The 14006-nt window shown below is 43.2% G+C and overlaps 1 protein-coding gene across 1 annotated transcript in view; it reads left to right on the top strand.

The window, feature by feature from the left end:
* LOXHD1 (lipoxygenase homology PLAT domains 1) overlaps positions 1 to 14006 on the top strand; it is a 167171-nt gene that overhangs the window by 125863 nt on the left and 27302 nt on the right. The window contains 8 exon segments of the mRNA XM_075186070.1: positions 176 to 304; positions 2441 to 2463; positions 2465 to 2506; positions 2508 to 2531; positions 2533 to 2570; positions 4435 to 4639; positions 10760 to 10876; positions 11630 to 11792. Of these exon segments, the coding sequence (XP_075042171.1) occupies positions 176 to 304; positions 2441 to 2463; positions 2465 to 2506; positions 2508 to 2531; positions 2533 to 2570; positions 4435 to 4639; positions 10760 to 10876; positions 11630 to 11792 (741 nt within the window).

The raw sequence follows: 14006 nt of genomic DNA, 5'->3' as shown, positions 1-14006 counted from the left end.
TAGGCTGTAGTAAGTGCCCTCCGCGTACGTACGTACGTACGTAGTGTTTGTCATAGGGATCAGCGATCCCTCTACCTACCAGCGTACCCCATATCCATCCCACATCTATAGACTTTAAGCCAAAGGATTCGCTAATCTTGTTTCGCTCTGACATCAGCTCACATTTTATTCTTAGGTTTCATGAACCTCAAGGCGTCCAAGACCAACAAAAACAAGTTTGAACGGGGGAAGACCGATGTGTTCACTGTGGAGGCCGTGGATATTGGGCCTCTCCAAAAAATTAAAATTGGACATGACAACAAAGGTAAAGACTTCCAGCATATGTGTGTCTATAGTGCAACACTGGCAAAGAGTGAAATGCTGATAATACCAAGTAACATGTTGCTGCGTTTCATACAGAGACTTTCAGGATTCCGGTCCATCGGATGCCTTGCTCGGTCTTCTTTAGATGGGAAAAAAATGTACCTGTCACCTAACGCAATGAAGGCAGTCATTGTATAGGGTAAACCAGAGAATGCAGCTTATCAATTCACTAGGAACTATTGACTGAGGCACTTCATGCCTCGTGCCTCTATGATATCAGTAGCACTAGTAATTTGACATTGGTACATCCAATAAAATTGCTGCCCTCATTGTGTGCAGGTGAGGGGTCCACATTAACTGATGTTTGTAATTACTATTAAAGTTATTTTATAACTTACCAATAATCATTGTCTGCTGCGATTTGAGTGGTTCCAACTCACAATGCGATTTATTAGTAAAAGCAAAAGGATAACAATTCAATAATATAAGTACAGCCGATATATACTTGGGCGCTCTAGATCCAGCATACAGTCATTCAGCCCTGAAGTCTGTGGTCAAAGAGACTGTCTGCTGGTCCCAGAACTCCTGCTTATATACAGTTAGTGATACAGTGAAAACAATACAGATGATTTGACATGTTTCCATAGGTTCAGGTTTCAGGACGGTCCAGTAAAATGCAGGTCATTGGCCAGTTCAAACAATGCCCTCTAAGGGTGGGGGGCATCTCTCCAACAGATGCATACTAGTCTTCCCGCCGAAAGATGGTTCAAACTGGTCTATTTGCATTACACACACAATACCATTCTGATAATTTATTCCCTATAATCCATATCTTGCATACGCAATGTGCAAACTCGTAGGCGATTGAACCGGACGTCTGAGGATAAATAGGGGATTAGAATGATACTAGATATGTTTCCTGTATCCTGAGCCTTAGATCTCACTAAAGTGTATTTAACATTATAATATTTAACTATAAACTCTGCTACATTTCATTATAAATGAATATGTGTTGGAACTATTTTTAAGGGGAACTAATTACAAGTGAATCTGTAAGTGTATGTGTGTGCGTTATTTATCGTGCGTTTGTGTCATAACACGTGGTGTACTGATCGCAATCTCACGGTAAAATAATATCTGTCAATTTGATATACTTCATCCAATTATTCGGCTTTAACTCTACTGAGATAGTTATTAGTAAGGGCTCAGAAGTAAAACAAATATACATTAAAACATTAAAGAACAATTTATGGTAAATTTATATGATGCCAACTTGCCATTGGCCTTCACCTGTGACGTACATCTGCCCTAACCTTCTCCTACATGTCCATGAGTTTACACCGAAAAATGTATGCAACATAGCTTCTCACAAATGTCCTTTAGTCTCCCTGATTCAATTTATCTAGAGTTACATTTTTGCCAAGTTTTTCAGCCATGTCTTTGTAGTATTGTGCAAAGTTGGGGGTCTTCTTGTTGCCCAGGGATACGCTGCATTTTCTGCATTTGATAAAATAGCACCCAGAGAGAAACTTTTTGTATCTACGGGCCGCAATTAAACAACTCTGATGTTAGAGGCACCGCTGAAAAGCACAGAAAGAAGCAGTATAAAGAGAAAGTTGCAGGAGGGCAAGTAGAAATCAAAATTGTCTGCCAGGTGGAAAATCCCTGTAAGTAAACCTAAGCATTCAAAAATAACTTATTCACTGGGACAATGAGCTGCTACTATGGATTAAATGTACTATTTCAATACTTCATAAACTGTTTACACTCGGCCTTACTGTAAGATTTTTGTCCCTTTACGAATATGAGGTTATTAATTATTTCTTATTACAGGTCCTTTAAGGTAAGGTTTCTAGTTCAGCGCAGCGAGGCTCTGGTTACATTCATCAGTGATATTAATAGTTGCTTCGAGCAGCTGTGTAAGATCAGGAGAGCGTTTTGGCAGAGACGCGCTGTCAGCTCTAATACTCGCTGGCCTGTAAAGTAAGAGCGCCGTCTGTTATCTTACTGACCGGTTAAAATGAGACTTGGTACCAATGTTATTATTGTAGTAGATACATAATAGATATAGGAATGTAGGGATTTTCTTCCAGAAAAGGTGGTGTCAGGTTGACTCCTTTGTGGCTTCTCATTTTAGGCAGCTCTGCCGGTTGGTTCCTTTGACTGGGTGGAAGTTGATGCCCCGTCTCTGGGAGAACGTTTAAAGTTTCCCTTGTGGGCGCTGGTTGGATAAAAAGGGAGGATGATGGGACCATCGAGCGATATCTGTTCCCTTTCAGATCTACAGACTGAGCAGTACACACCGGTGTAGGTACACCGGACGTTTCCCATGTCTGTCACCACAAATACAAACCTGCTACGTTACCATTCATCTCTCTGTCCTATGCGGATAACTCCGAGAGTCTGCAGAATACTGGGAACTCTTTCTATTCTGTTATATACGGCATGAGGTTGTGTGGTTTGTGTGTCTTGTCTTTGGTCCCTTATTTTTTCAGGAATCGTGAACATTAGAAACAGTTTATTTACCACAATGTAATAAAATGCAACAGGTGTAAAAGAGAAGTAAAGTCCTGTAGAGTATATTTAAATTTCCCTCTCTTGCATTACACACAGACAGGAAACGGAGGCAAAATAATGTATTATCTTGTTGTTACCTCATTGCTCTGTTGTTATTCTGTGCCGGTCGTTTCAGGTTTACATAGTTGAAATTTACAGAAGGAAAATAATAAAAATGAAAAAGCGCTTAAATAAACAAGCCCTATAATTATGGTAATCAAGTTGGATGTATGAACTCTTTTTTATGTCAGCTGCATTCTTACTACAATCTTCCTCACCATTGTAACAGGATCCTCACTCCACTACTCTGTGCTGCTGGGGACCCTGCTCCTTCCACTATATAACTCTCAGTCTGTGACTTCCTGCTGCCTCCATTTCCCTCCTCACATCATGTCACTGCCCCTGTCACATGCAGTCCTGTCCTCAGTAACACATCACTCATCTCCTGATATACTCTGTGCTGCTGGGGACACCTGCTCCCTTCCACTATATAACTGTCAGTCTGTGGCTTACTGCTGCCTCCATTCCCTCCTCACATCATGTCATTGCCCCTGTCATATGCAGCTCTGTCCTCACTAACGAATCACTCATCTCCTGATATACTCTGTGCTCGTGGGGTCCCTGCTCCTTCACTATTAACTCTCAGTATGTGGCTTCTTGCTGCCTCCTTTCCCCTCCTCAACATCATGTCACTGCCCCTGTCCTCACTAACACATCACTCTTCTCTCTGATATATTCTGTGCTGCTGGAGGACCCTGCTCCTTCCACTAGCTATCATGTTCTAGATTGTAGTAGATAAATCATAGCTAGAATTTGATTGGTTGCTCTGGGCAACATCTCCACCTTTCCTATTTTAGAAGGCTTCATACATCTACCCCAAAACCTGTTAGAAAGTGATATGGGTCGACACCAATAATGTAGACAGGGTGTGGAAAGTCGACAATAACAACATCAACAACAGTATTATTAGGTCGACAATAATATCCCTAACCCTATCCCTAAGCCTAACCTTATAATACTGTCGATATTTCAATTGTCAACCGAATGTTGTTGACTTTCCGAATGATGCCCAAATGAATATCTACCCGTCGATCGCATACCTTGAAAACAATAATTATTAATATCTGAACCTTTAGAGACAAACAAATACAACTCTACTGTGTCGCATAGGGTTAAATGGCATTGAAAATATACATTTTAAGGAAATTATTTAAATTGTTCAAAATTAAATTGCATACAAAACAGGAGAATATAGCAAGACTGATATACAAGCACACAACAGAGAATGGTACTGTGCATTGGTCATTAAATACAGAATCAATATGTATAGTGAGATCTATATCTAGTAATACTGAACAGGAGAAGTGGTGTTGTGCACTTGCCCTTTCATGCAGTATAAGCACAAATACAGGAGAATTGCACAGAACAAGAGAAGTGGTACTGTGCATTATATGAAAAACAGGCACCTCATCAATTTCCAGAAGCCAATCGTTAAATTCTTTCCGCCAAATCAGTCTATGTGTATTTAAGTTTTAGCAATACTTTTCCCTGGGACACATACACACTTATCCAGAGACATCACCCTTATATCTCCCCAGTCGTGCCCTATGAGATCACCGTTTACACAAGTGACGTATTTGGAGCTGGGACTGATGCCGATGTCTTCATCGTTCTATATGGGAGAGACGGGGTTTGTTCTCAGCAGAAATCCCTCTGTGTGAATAAGCGGGAGCGCAGGATGTACTTCGAGAGGAATTCTGTTGATCAGTTCATAGTGGAGGTAAAAGTCTCTAAACATTTACTCACCGTAAAATCCATTTCTCTGAGTCCATTGAGGGACACTGCAACAATTGGGTATAGCGGGTGGAAATAGAGCCAATAATTAAATAATTAAAAGAGTTGAAGGTAGCTCCTCCGACACTAAGACACCCCCCCCCCCCCCCCAATCCGGAGCCATCTTCCATTTTATAACAAAGCTCAGGAAGGATGGATAACTAAGCGTAACAACAGAATACCTATAAGAAGTACAGCAATAAACAGTACAGAAAGAGCGAAGGGAGGGAATGCAGTGGGGGACACTGCGACAATGGGGATATTCCAGAGTTGCCCCTAATGGAGGGATCGCTCTGAAACTGCCATGCATAAGACTTTGCACTCAAAACTTACATACTGGGATGCAAAGCCTTGCAATTTGTAAAATTTTGAAAAGTGTGTGTACAGAAGATCACGTGGCAGCCGGGCACAGCTGTTTGGCCGAAGCACCATGACAAGGTGCCCAAGAAGCACCAACCGCCACGGTTGGATGAGCCTTTATTCCAAGCGACCTAGACAACCCAATATAAGCCAGTCGAATAGTGGATGTAATCCAGCGGGCAATCGATTGCTTAGACACTGGCCAACCATGCTTGTGTGCATCATGCAAAATGAAAAAATCGGTCTTATAAACCAAAATTGTAATGTTCACGTAGCATATGAGAGTCTGGACAACATCCAAGAAGGTTCAGGGAGTCATTGGAATTCGAAGAACTAGGACAAAATGATGAAAACAACAATCTCCTTGTTCAAATGGAAAAGGGAAACCACCTTCACAACAAAAGAGTATTTTGTAAAGAACTGCCATATCCGAGTAAGAAAGGGCATCTTGCAGAACAGTAGCCCCAACATGGACCCGCCAAGCAGAAGAAATGGGGAGTAAAAACTACACTATATTCCAGGTAACATAATGGATGTCACGATTAAGTGTTGCGTACCTGCTATCGTTGGCACTACTCGAGGGAAGGCGCGGAGTCTAACGTGCCCCTGGTATTCACCAGGGACCCCCGCAAGGAGGTATGGACTCAGCTGCAGGAGACACGCAGTTCACTGGTCCTTCCACAAGTCGGATAAGAAGCACGAGAGAAGAATTGTCAGACAAGCCGGGTCGGTAACGGTGCAGGCAAATGAAGGTACACAAGGGGAATCCGAAGAGAAGGTGAGTCACTCCGGGTCAGTAGCGTTCTCAAAGCGCGGTACAAAGGGAGATCCAAAAGGGGTAGTCAAAGGCAGTCCGGGTCGCAAGGGTCACAAGCGGGCAGGCAAATATCAGGAGACAAACAATGCACTGGAACACTATAGAAAATGCTGGAGGCAGGTAGGGACCTGAAACTCTGGCACTGGGAGGAGGACCAGGAGGGGTTAAATAGTGCAGTGGCCCAATAGGAGATCAGCGTCACAGCGCTGTCATATTTAGCGCCAAGTGCTCGTGATATAGTGTCCCGTTGCCTAGCAACAGGGACGCATTAATGTATTGGTTGCCGGGCGGCCGGAAGTGACTCGCCTGGTTGCTAAGCAACCAGACGCCCTGGAGGGGGAGCACAGGCGGCCGTCCCGGGAGATCGTGGGACGGCGCCTGACAATGGAGATCTACCAAGTCTAGGGGTCAAGCAGATCCTTGGCGAGTGCCCTGAGAACTAAGCTGAGATCCCAAGGTTCTAAAGGAAAGGAGGCTGAATGTGAGGAACCCCCTGCAGGAATGTCTACACATCCCGCACTAAGACTAACTCACGCAGAAAGAAGATGGAGAGAGCAGAAACTTGTACTTTTAACGAGGAGACGCTAAGGCCCTTGTCTAAGGAAAGACAATAGACGTGCAAGTTGGTTTTTTTTTATATAATTTTTCTTTATTAAGTTTTAAAGACATCAATAGCAACTGTATAATAAAGACAAAGTTTGGTAAGCGTTCAGAATTTGGTCCACCTAGTGATGGTTGGTCCAATTTGTGGGGTGTTTAACAAAGCAATTCACTCAGCCAAGGGGTGTATCTGGTCGAGGAGGGTAGGTGTGATCCTTCTATCATACCCCATTGTTTATCACAATTGAGGTTTGTCAATTCTAGAATCCTTCTCAACACTATGGCATCATGGTACGAAGTGGAAGTTGTAGACCCCCCCAAGTGTCTCCGCCTGTATAAGATGTCCTGTTTGAAATAGGGCTTCTCTCCCCCTCACCCGGCCTCACTATAACCTCTGTAATCTAGTAATATTAAAAAAGTAATCTAGACGTGAAAGTTTGAACAGAGAGGTGTGAAACCCCTGACCTGCACACCACTGAATGCACAAAGGTTTTCTAACTCATATCATAGTCTGTACCACCCTGGGCAAGAGACCTCTAGCCCTAAGTTTCTGTAGCCACGCCGTCAAAGCTAAACAACTTAAAAAGTGGCAAAGATTTGGACCCTGTGACAAAAGACCGGGATGATGAGTCATGAGTATCCCTAGGATGTCTGATTTCCATGCGTGGCCAAACCGTAGCCAATAGGATGGCTGCCATCTGCTCTCTTTTTAGCTTCTTTAACACCCAAAGAAACATAGGAAAAGAGGGAGCAAGTACACCAGATGGAAGTTCCACAGGGTCGTCATGGCAACCATGGGATGCCTTGGGATCCACCACAGGAATGGATGCGGCCACTATTATCGGAACATGACATTTCATCCAGGATCTGACCCTGTAAGAGTGGCCTGCAGATCGCTTTCAACTCCAGGACATGCATAGGCAATAAGGACTAGGCAGACCGACACACAAGAGATACTGGAGACAAGATGCAATGGTCTGCAGAGCGTTACCACTAGACGTAGAGATGAAACGGTGCAATGCAATGCAGATACAGGAGCTGAATATGCCATTGAGTGTAGGTGCAGGATTACTAGTGGTGCAATGGAATGCAGACACTGTAAAGCAGGAGGGTCAAACAAGCCAGGGGTCGAAGCCACAAGGTCCACCACGATACCAGGGAAAAGGCAGCAGCAGCTATTTATATAGAGCCACTAATTCCGGAGCGCTGTACAGAGAACTCACTTGCATCTGTCCCTGTCCCACTGGAGCTTACAGTCTAAATTCTGTAACATACACACATACAGACAGAGAGATTAGGGTCAAGTTGATAGCAGCCAGTTAAGCTACTTGTATGTTTTTTGGAGTGTGGGAGGAAACCCGGAGCACCCGGAGGAAAGCCACGCAAACCAAGGGAGAACATACAAACTCTACACAGATAAGGCCATGGTTGGGAACTGAACTCATGACCCCAGTGCTGTGAGGCAAAAGTGCTAAGCACTAAGCCACCGGCTACCCAGAAGGCAGAAGAGAAGTCACAACAAAGCCGGGTCTGGGTCTTAAGATGAGGTGCAAAACGAGGAGCCAAGCAGAGGTTGCAACCAGGAAATCAAACAGGATTAATAAACAGGAAAACCAGCAGCAGTAAAGGCAACAGATGAACTGGCAAAGGCTGCTGGGACAGGTACTAAGCATCCTGGAGTACTGAGCTTAGCTCTGTCAGGTAGGCGAGTAGTCATAGTACCACAGTGGCCCCTTTGGTGGAACAAAGCTGGATACATATAAAGGCAAATTCCAACTTAGTACTTGGCAGACAGGAGCTGCAGGAGGCAGATCGTGACAGTAGGACAGTGTATATAGAACTGCAGCCAGAGGGGAATACTGCTGCGGTGAAAATGAAAGATGAGTGCTGAGGAAGCCCGGCAAGCAACATGAGAGGAGAAACACGCAAACATGTATGAAACGCGCACCCTGTCACAGGGGCGGATCCAGAAGTTAATTGTACCAGGGGCGATTTAGGGGGGGGGGGGGGGGGGGGGGGGGGGGCGATTTAGCCCCGCCTCCTTTTTGACACCTAAGGCTGCTGACGGCTGCACACTATGTGCAGATCCGTTCAGCAGAGAGAGTTAGGGAGAGAGTCCTGCCCGTCTGCTCTGATTGTGTCAATCAGAGCAGTTGGGCAGGACTCTCTCCCTAACTCTGCTGAACGGATCTGCACATAGTGTGCAGCCGCCGGCAGCAAGCCCCTGCTAGGGGGGGCCGATCGCACCGATCGCCCCCCCTTGGATCCGCCACTGCCCTGTCACCACTTCCAGGAAGTAGTCCGTGCTCCCCATCAGATTATACCCTGTAAAGTTACTGAGCTCTTTGTTGCCCTGGCCACCCAAGCTGTTCTCTCCATGAAGTAGATCTGCTGCAGCTGTTCATCCCCTGGCCAAGTAGTAGGTGAAGAACTGCTCGTTGCTAAGGGGGGGGGGGGCAATCTGCGACCTGTTCAAGCTCCACACTGTCGGCTCAAGTTTCTCCTGCTTTTCGCAGAGTGAGGAACAGAGGGGATGTCGAGCTGTTTGGGGTGATGGAAGCCAAGATACTACAAAACCCAGCCCGGGTACCCATAGTGGTTATATAAAACTATCTTCAACACTTTTAGTATTAAATGTGCCCTTGCTCCATTTCTACCTACTATCCCCAATTGTAACAGTGTCCGCCAATGGCTGGAAAGAGAATTACCAGTTCTCGCTGATGATAGGGCTTTTCGGCCTTTGATAAATAATGGTGTTCTTCCTAATGCTTTACTGTCCCTAGTTATTTCAGTTTTCCACCCAGAAAAAGATTAGATAGATAGATAGATAGATAGATATGAGGTAGATAGATAGATATGAGATAGATAGATAGATAGATAAGAGAGAGAGAGATAGATATGAGAGAGATAGATAGATAGATAGATAGATAGATAGATAGATAGATATGAGAGATATAGATAGATAGATAGATATGAGATTTATAGATAGATATGAGAGTGATAAATAGATAGATAGATAGATATGAGATAGATAGATAGATAGATAAATAGATAGATAGATATGAGAGATAGATAGATAGATAAATAGATAGATAGATAGATAGATAGATATGAAATAGATAGATGGATAGATATGAGAGAGATAGATAGATAGATATGAGATAGATAGATAGATAGATAGATAGATAGATAGATAGATAGATATGAGATAGATAGATAGATATATATGAGAGAGATAGATAGATATATATGAGATAGATAGATAGATAGATAGATAGATAGATATGAGATAGAGAGATAGATAGATTGATAGATAGATAGATATGAGAGAGAGAGATAGATAGATATGAGAAAGACATAGATACATATGAGAGGGATAGATAGATATATATATGAGAGAGAGAGAGAGAGAGATAGATATGAGAGAGATAGATAGATAGATAGATAGATAGATAGATAGATATGAAATAGATAGATAGATAGGAGATAGATAGATATTAGATAGATAGATAGGAGATAGATAGATATTAGATAGATAGATAGATATTAGATAGATAGATAGATAGATAGATAGATAGATAGGAGATAGATAGATAGATAGATAGATAGATAGATAGATATGAAATAGATAGATAGATAGGAGATAGATAGATATTAGATAGATAGATATTAGATAGATAGATAGATATTAGATAGATAGATAGATAGATAGATAGATAGATAGATAGATAGATAGATAGGAGATAGATAGATATGAAATAGATAGATAGATATGAGATAGATAGATAGATAGATATGAAATAGATAGATAGATATGAGATAGATAGATAGATAGATAGATAGATAGATAGATAGATAGATAGATATGAGATAGATAGATAGATAGATAGATATGAGAGAGACATAGATACATATGAGAGGGATAGATAGATATATATGAGAGAGAGAGAGAGAGAGATAGATATGAGAGAGATAGATAGATAGATATGAAATAGATAGATAGGAGATAGATAGATATTAGATAGATAGATAGGAGATAGATAGATAGATAGTTAATAGATATGAGATAGCACATATCTATGATGATAACATTGTGTGTGAATTACTAGACGTGTGATCACAGTCAATGTCAGAGATTTTCCTGTTGGAATATAATACAGCACGAGGTCCTGAATCCCAGAATAGGGCGTCTTTCCTATAGCCAGAAGGTCGTCCCAAAACCAACTACAGTGTGACTTACATACAAATGAATGTCCAGCTCATCAACTCATATTTTCATTCATCCTGCAGCTGGAGGATATTGGGGACGTGATTGAGAAGATCCGCATTGGGCACAATGACAAAGGCATTAATGCCGGGTGGCACTTGGACAGAGTGGAGATTCGCAGACTGTTACCCAATGGAAAGGTGGGTTCATCTAACAGAATAAACTCTTTTTCAACAAAATTTACTTCTTTAACATTATTGTTTTTTAGTGTGTGTGATTACCTATATAAGCAGATGTCATTGTGCATTGCATGTGTGCAAATGTGCAGTTACTAATAGGATTCCCCATTTTTATAGCTCTGTCAAATGACACGTTAACTGTCAAATCCTCCTGAACGGCGCCCCCCGGTGGCCGACATGGCAGAATGTAAGGCAGAGGTGCTCAAACCCAGTCCTCAGTGGCTACTAACAGGTCATGTTTTCAGGATTTCTGTCTGTAGAAACAGGTGGGATAATTACTGACCCTGCCAAATAGATGAGCTCACCTGTACATGATTAAAGAAATATTGAAAACATGAACTGTTGGTAGCTCTGAGGGAAGGTTTGCAGGAATGTACTGTACAGTAATAATTTTGTTGAAACAGCAGGTAATCACATGCCTCTGCTGCAAAACACAAAGGCATTTAAAATCTTCACTTAAGCAATTGTTCCACTTGTTCCATTCATGACCATTTCAGCCAGCCTTGCATACAGAACCTCAGATATGCTAGCACAGATACTACAAGATATATAGAGCCATATATTCAACTTGCAGACACCCGTTTTGATCTCATTAGTGAAAGACATGGAACGATGACTTCAACAGTACATACCGTGTAGCAAAACCTATGCAGGGATGACTGAAATGGTCTTTCCCTGGCTACATATTTCTTTCTTTAAATATAATTTACCCAGGGCTCACAAACCGCTACCTTCCCGTGCGAACGCTGGTTGGCAAAATCCGAGGATGACGGAGAAACCGTTAGGGAACTCGTACCATCGGACATCTTTACTGAAAAGCTCATGAAGGATGGGACTCTGAAACAGATCGAAATGGAAGTGGAAGACCCTCTGGAAAGTAAGACACTGCAACCTTTAATTCCTCTTAACCACATGACTGTTCAATATCCCCAGCAGAGGAGACGATAAACAGACCCCCACACAGCCCAACTAACCAACCCAGGCTCCCTACCGATCCTAGGAATTGATTTCTTATTCCCTGGCACGGAGAGAGTTAAAGAATAAAATACTCGGAGACTATCACCGGAGAGCTTACACGCCTCATTGACACTGAATAGTCGACAGAGTCCCATAGACATATTGCCCCTTTTATAGAATACATTTCTTTCAGAGTCAACTGCTAGAGCACTAAAGGGACCTCATATATCTCAATCTTCAGCTGTGTCAGGAGAGCTAGAAGTGTAAATTACAAACTCAGTGGATGACGAGAGGTTTTATTGCTTCTCTGCGGCTTTCTAATGCAAATGTAACGCGCCCGTCTCATCGGCCGTAGGAATTTACAAGAGCGGCACCTCTGCTCTGTCCCCACCTGCCCCGCTCCAGACGTGGCAGCTGCTGGCAATTTCCTGGTGATCCGCAGAGACCGGTGTCAGCCTCGCTGATCCGCACTGATTTATACTGTGAGAAGCGTCTGGAGGCCCATAGACATGGCCAGTAACAAAAGCAATGCTAATGTGCTGCATTAATGCATATTAACCTTTGTTGTTACTCAACGCGCATCCATCTGTTCCCGTAGAGATCTCTTGACTGGGATTGTTTTACACACAGCCCTGGTACTTTGGCTTTTACAGCAAACTATGGCTCGAATTCCATGTGCTAACGACTCAGTTCACCAATCTGCTGTTTAAACTCATTGTGTAATGTAAGTGGACGTGCACATGGGTGTTTTATGAATGCCGGAAGGCTTTGTGCCAAAGTCATGCCTAGGTTCCCCTCTCGCCTCCAGCTGTTGGGGCATGCTGCAACATCTAGTTCCGTAAGAGCTGGGTTATCTAACTCCGACATGGGCAAGTAAACCCCAGCTCTCTGATAAAACACTCCAGAATTTGGAGCATATACTCTGGGTCGGCTCTACCACTAGATGAACCTAGTCAGTTGTCCTGGACACCAGGGTTTAAGGTAGGGGCAAACGCAGGATTTGTAGAGGGGGGTTTCCACACCGCGCCACCAGTGGACGTGATCAGCATGCATGGGGGCGTGGCTATAATTTTAGACAGTGCTTGGTTGCTCTCCAACTCTTCCTATCCCCATAATATACATGGGCAATGCTGCGTGCACTACTGTTAGGTGCACGCAGCTCTCTTTTCAAGCAGAGCCGTGTGAAGCGAGGGCAGGGTTCAGCCACCTCAATTATACAGTGCCCCAGGCTTGGAGGGGAGGGGGTTTCCAGGCACTAGGAAACCCCCCTCTCGGTTTGCCTATGTAAGGGGCACCTAAAACACTGAATATTTGACATAATGTCACTCATTTAGTGTAATTATTTTTCCCACAGCGAACCCACCAGCTTGGGGATTTAAATAAAACATCCCCTTTTTCCCTGGCTGACAATGGTGAAGAGTGTGTGTATATTTCTGTAAAATAAACATTTTGTCTGGCACTCTCCTCTTCTCTCCTACTGTTTCTTACCTTATAGAGGAGGAGGATAATACATCACCAGGGCCAGCGCAAGCTGTGATGTACCCCTTCGCTATCGGAAATTCCCTTCTCGGGCGTTGCCACACACCCCTGCTACTTCTTACCTTAGAAAGAGGGCACCGTGGTGGTATTAAAAACATTAAATGAATGACGTCTTTTTGGAGCCCTCTAACGATTGATGCCCAAGGGCTTAGGCAATCTATTAGGTAGCCTAATTGTAGTGCTGCTTGTCGGTGTGAGTGACAGGCTGTGATATTGGTGCTGATGCTTCCCCTCCTCCCAACATAAGCAGGGGGTAAAGTGAGGGAGCAGCACCTGGGGGGTGACGATATTCCCATACCAACTTATTAGTGCATATTCCCCATGCTGAACAAACCCTGGAGCTGCCCAAGGCTGTAAGTAAAAGTTCTTCCTCCGTCTGATTCCACATATATAGTTTTAACAACCAATTGCAATGCAGGAATGAAAGTCATCCAATCAAAGTGCAGAATCAATCGTCCTTTAGAAAAGTGAGGAATTAGTCATGACATCTGATTGGCTGGTAATATTTGATGATGTTCTGTAGTTGACTTTTTTTTATTTTTTGTAATTTGTAATAATACTTTCAATGTAATCTGTTAGTTTATAAGACAACCTA

The sequence above is a fragment of the Mixophyes fleayi genome, chromosome 1 (assembly GCF_038048845.1).
Source record: "Mixophyes fleayi isolate aMixFle1 chromosome 1, aMixFle1.hap1, whole genome shotgun sequence".
Lineage (NCBI taxonomy): Eukaryota > Metazoa > Chordata > Amphibia > Anura > Limnodynastidae > Mixophyes > Mixophyes fleayi.
This window is presented reverse-complemented; position numbering and strand designations above follow the sequence as displayed.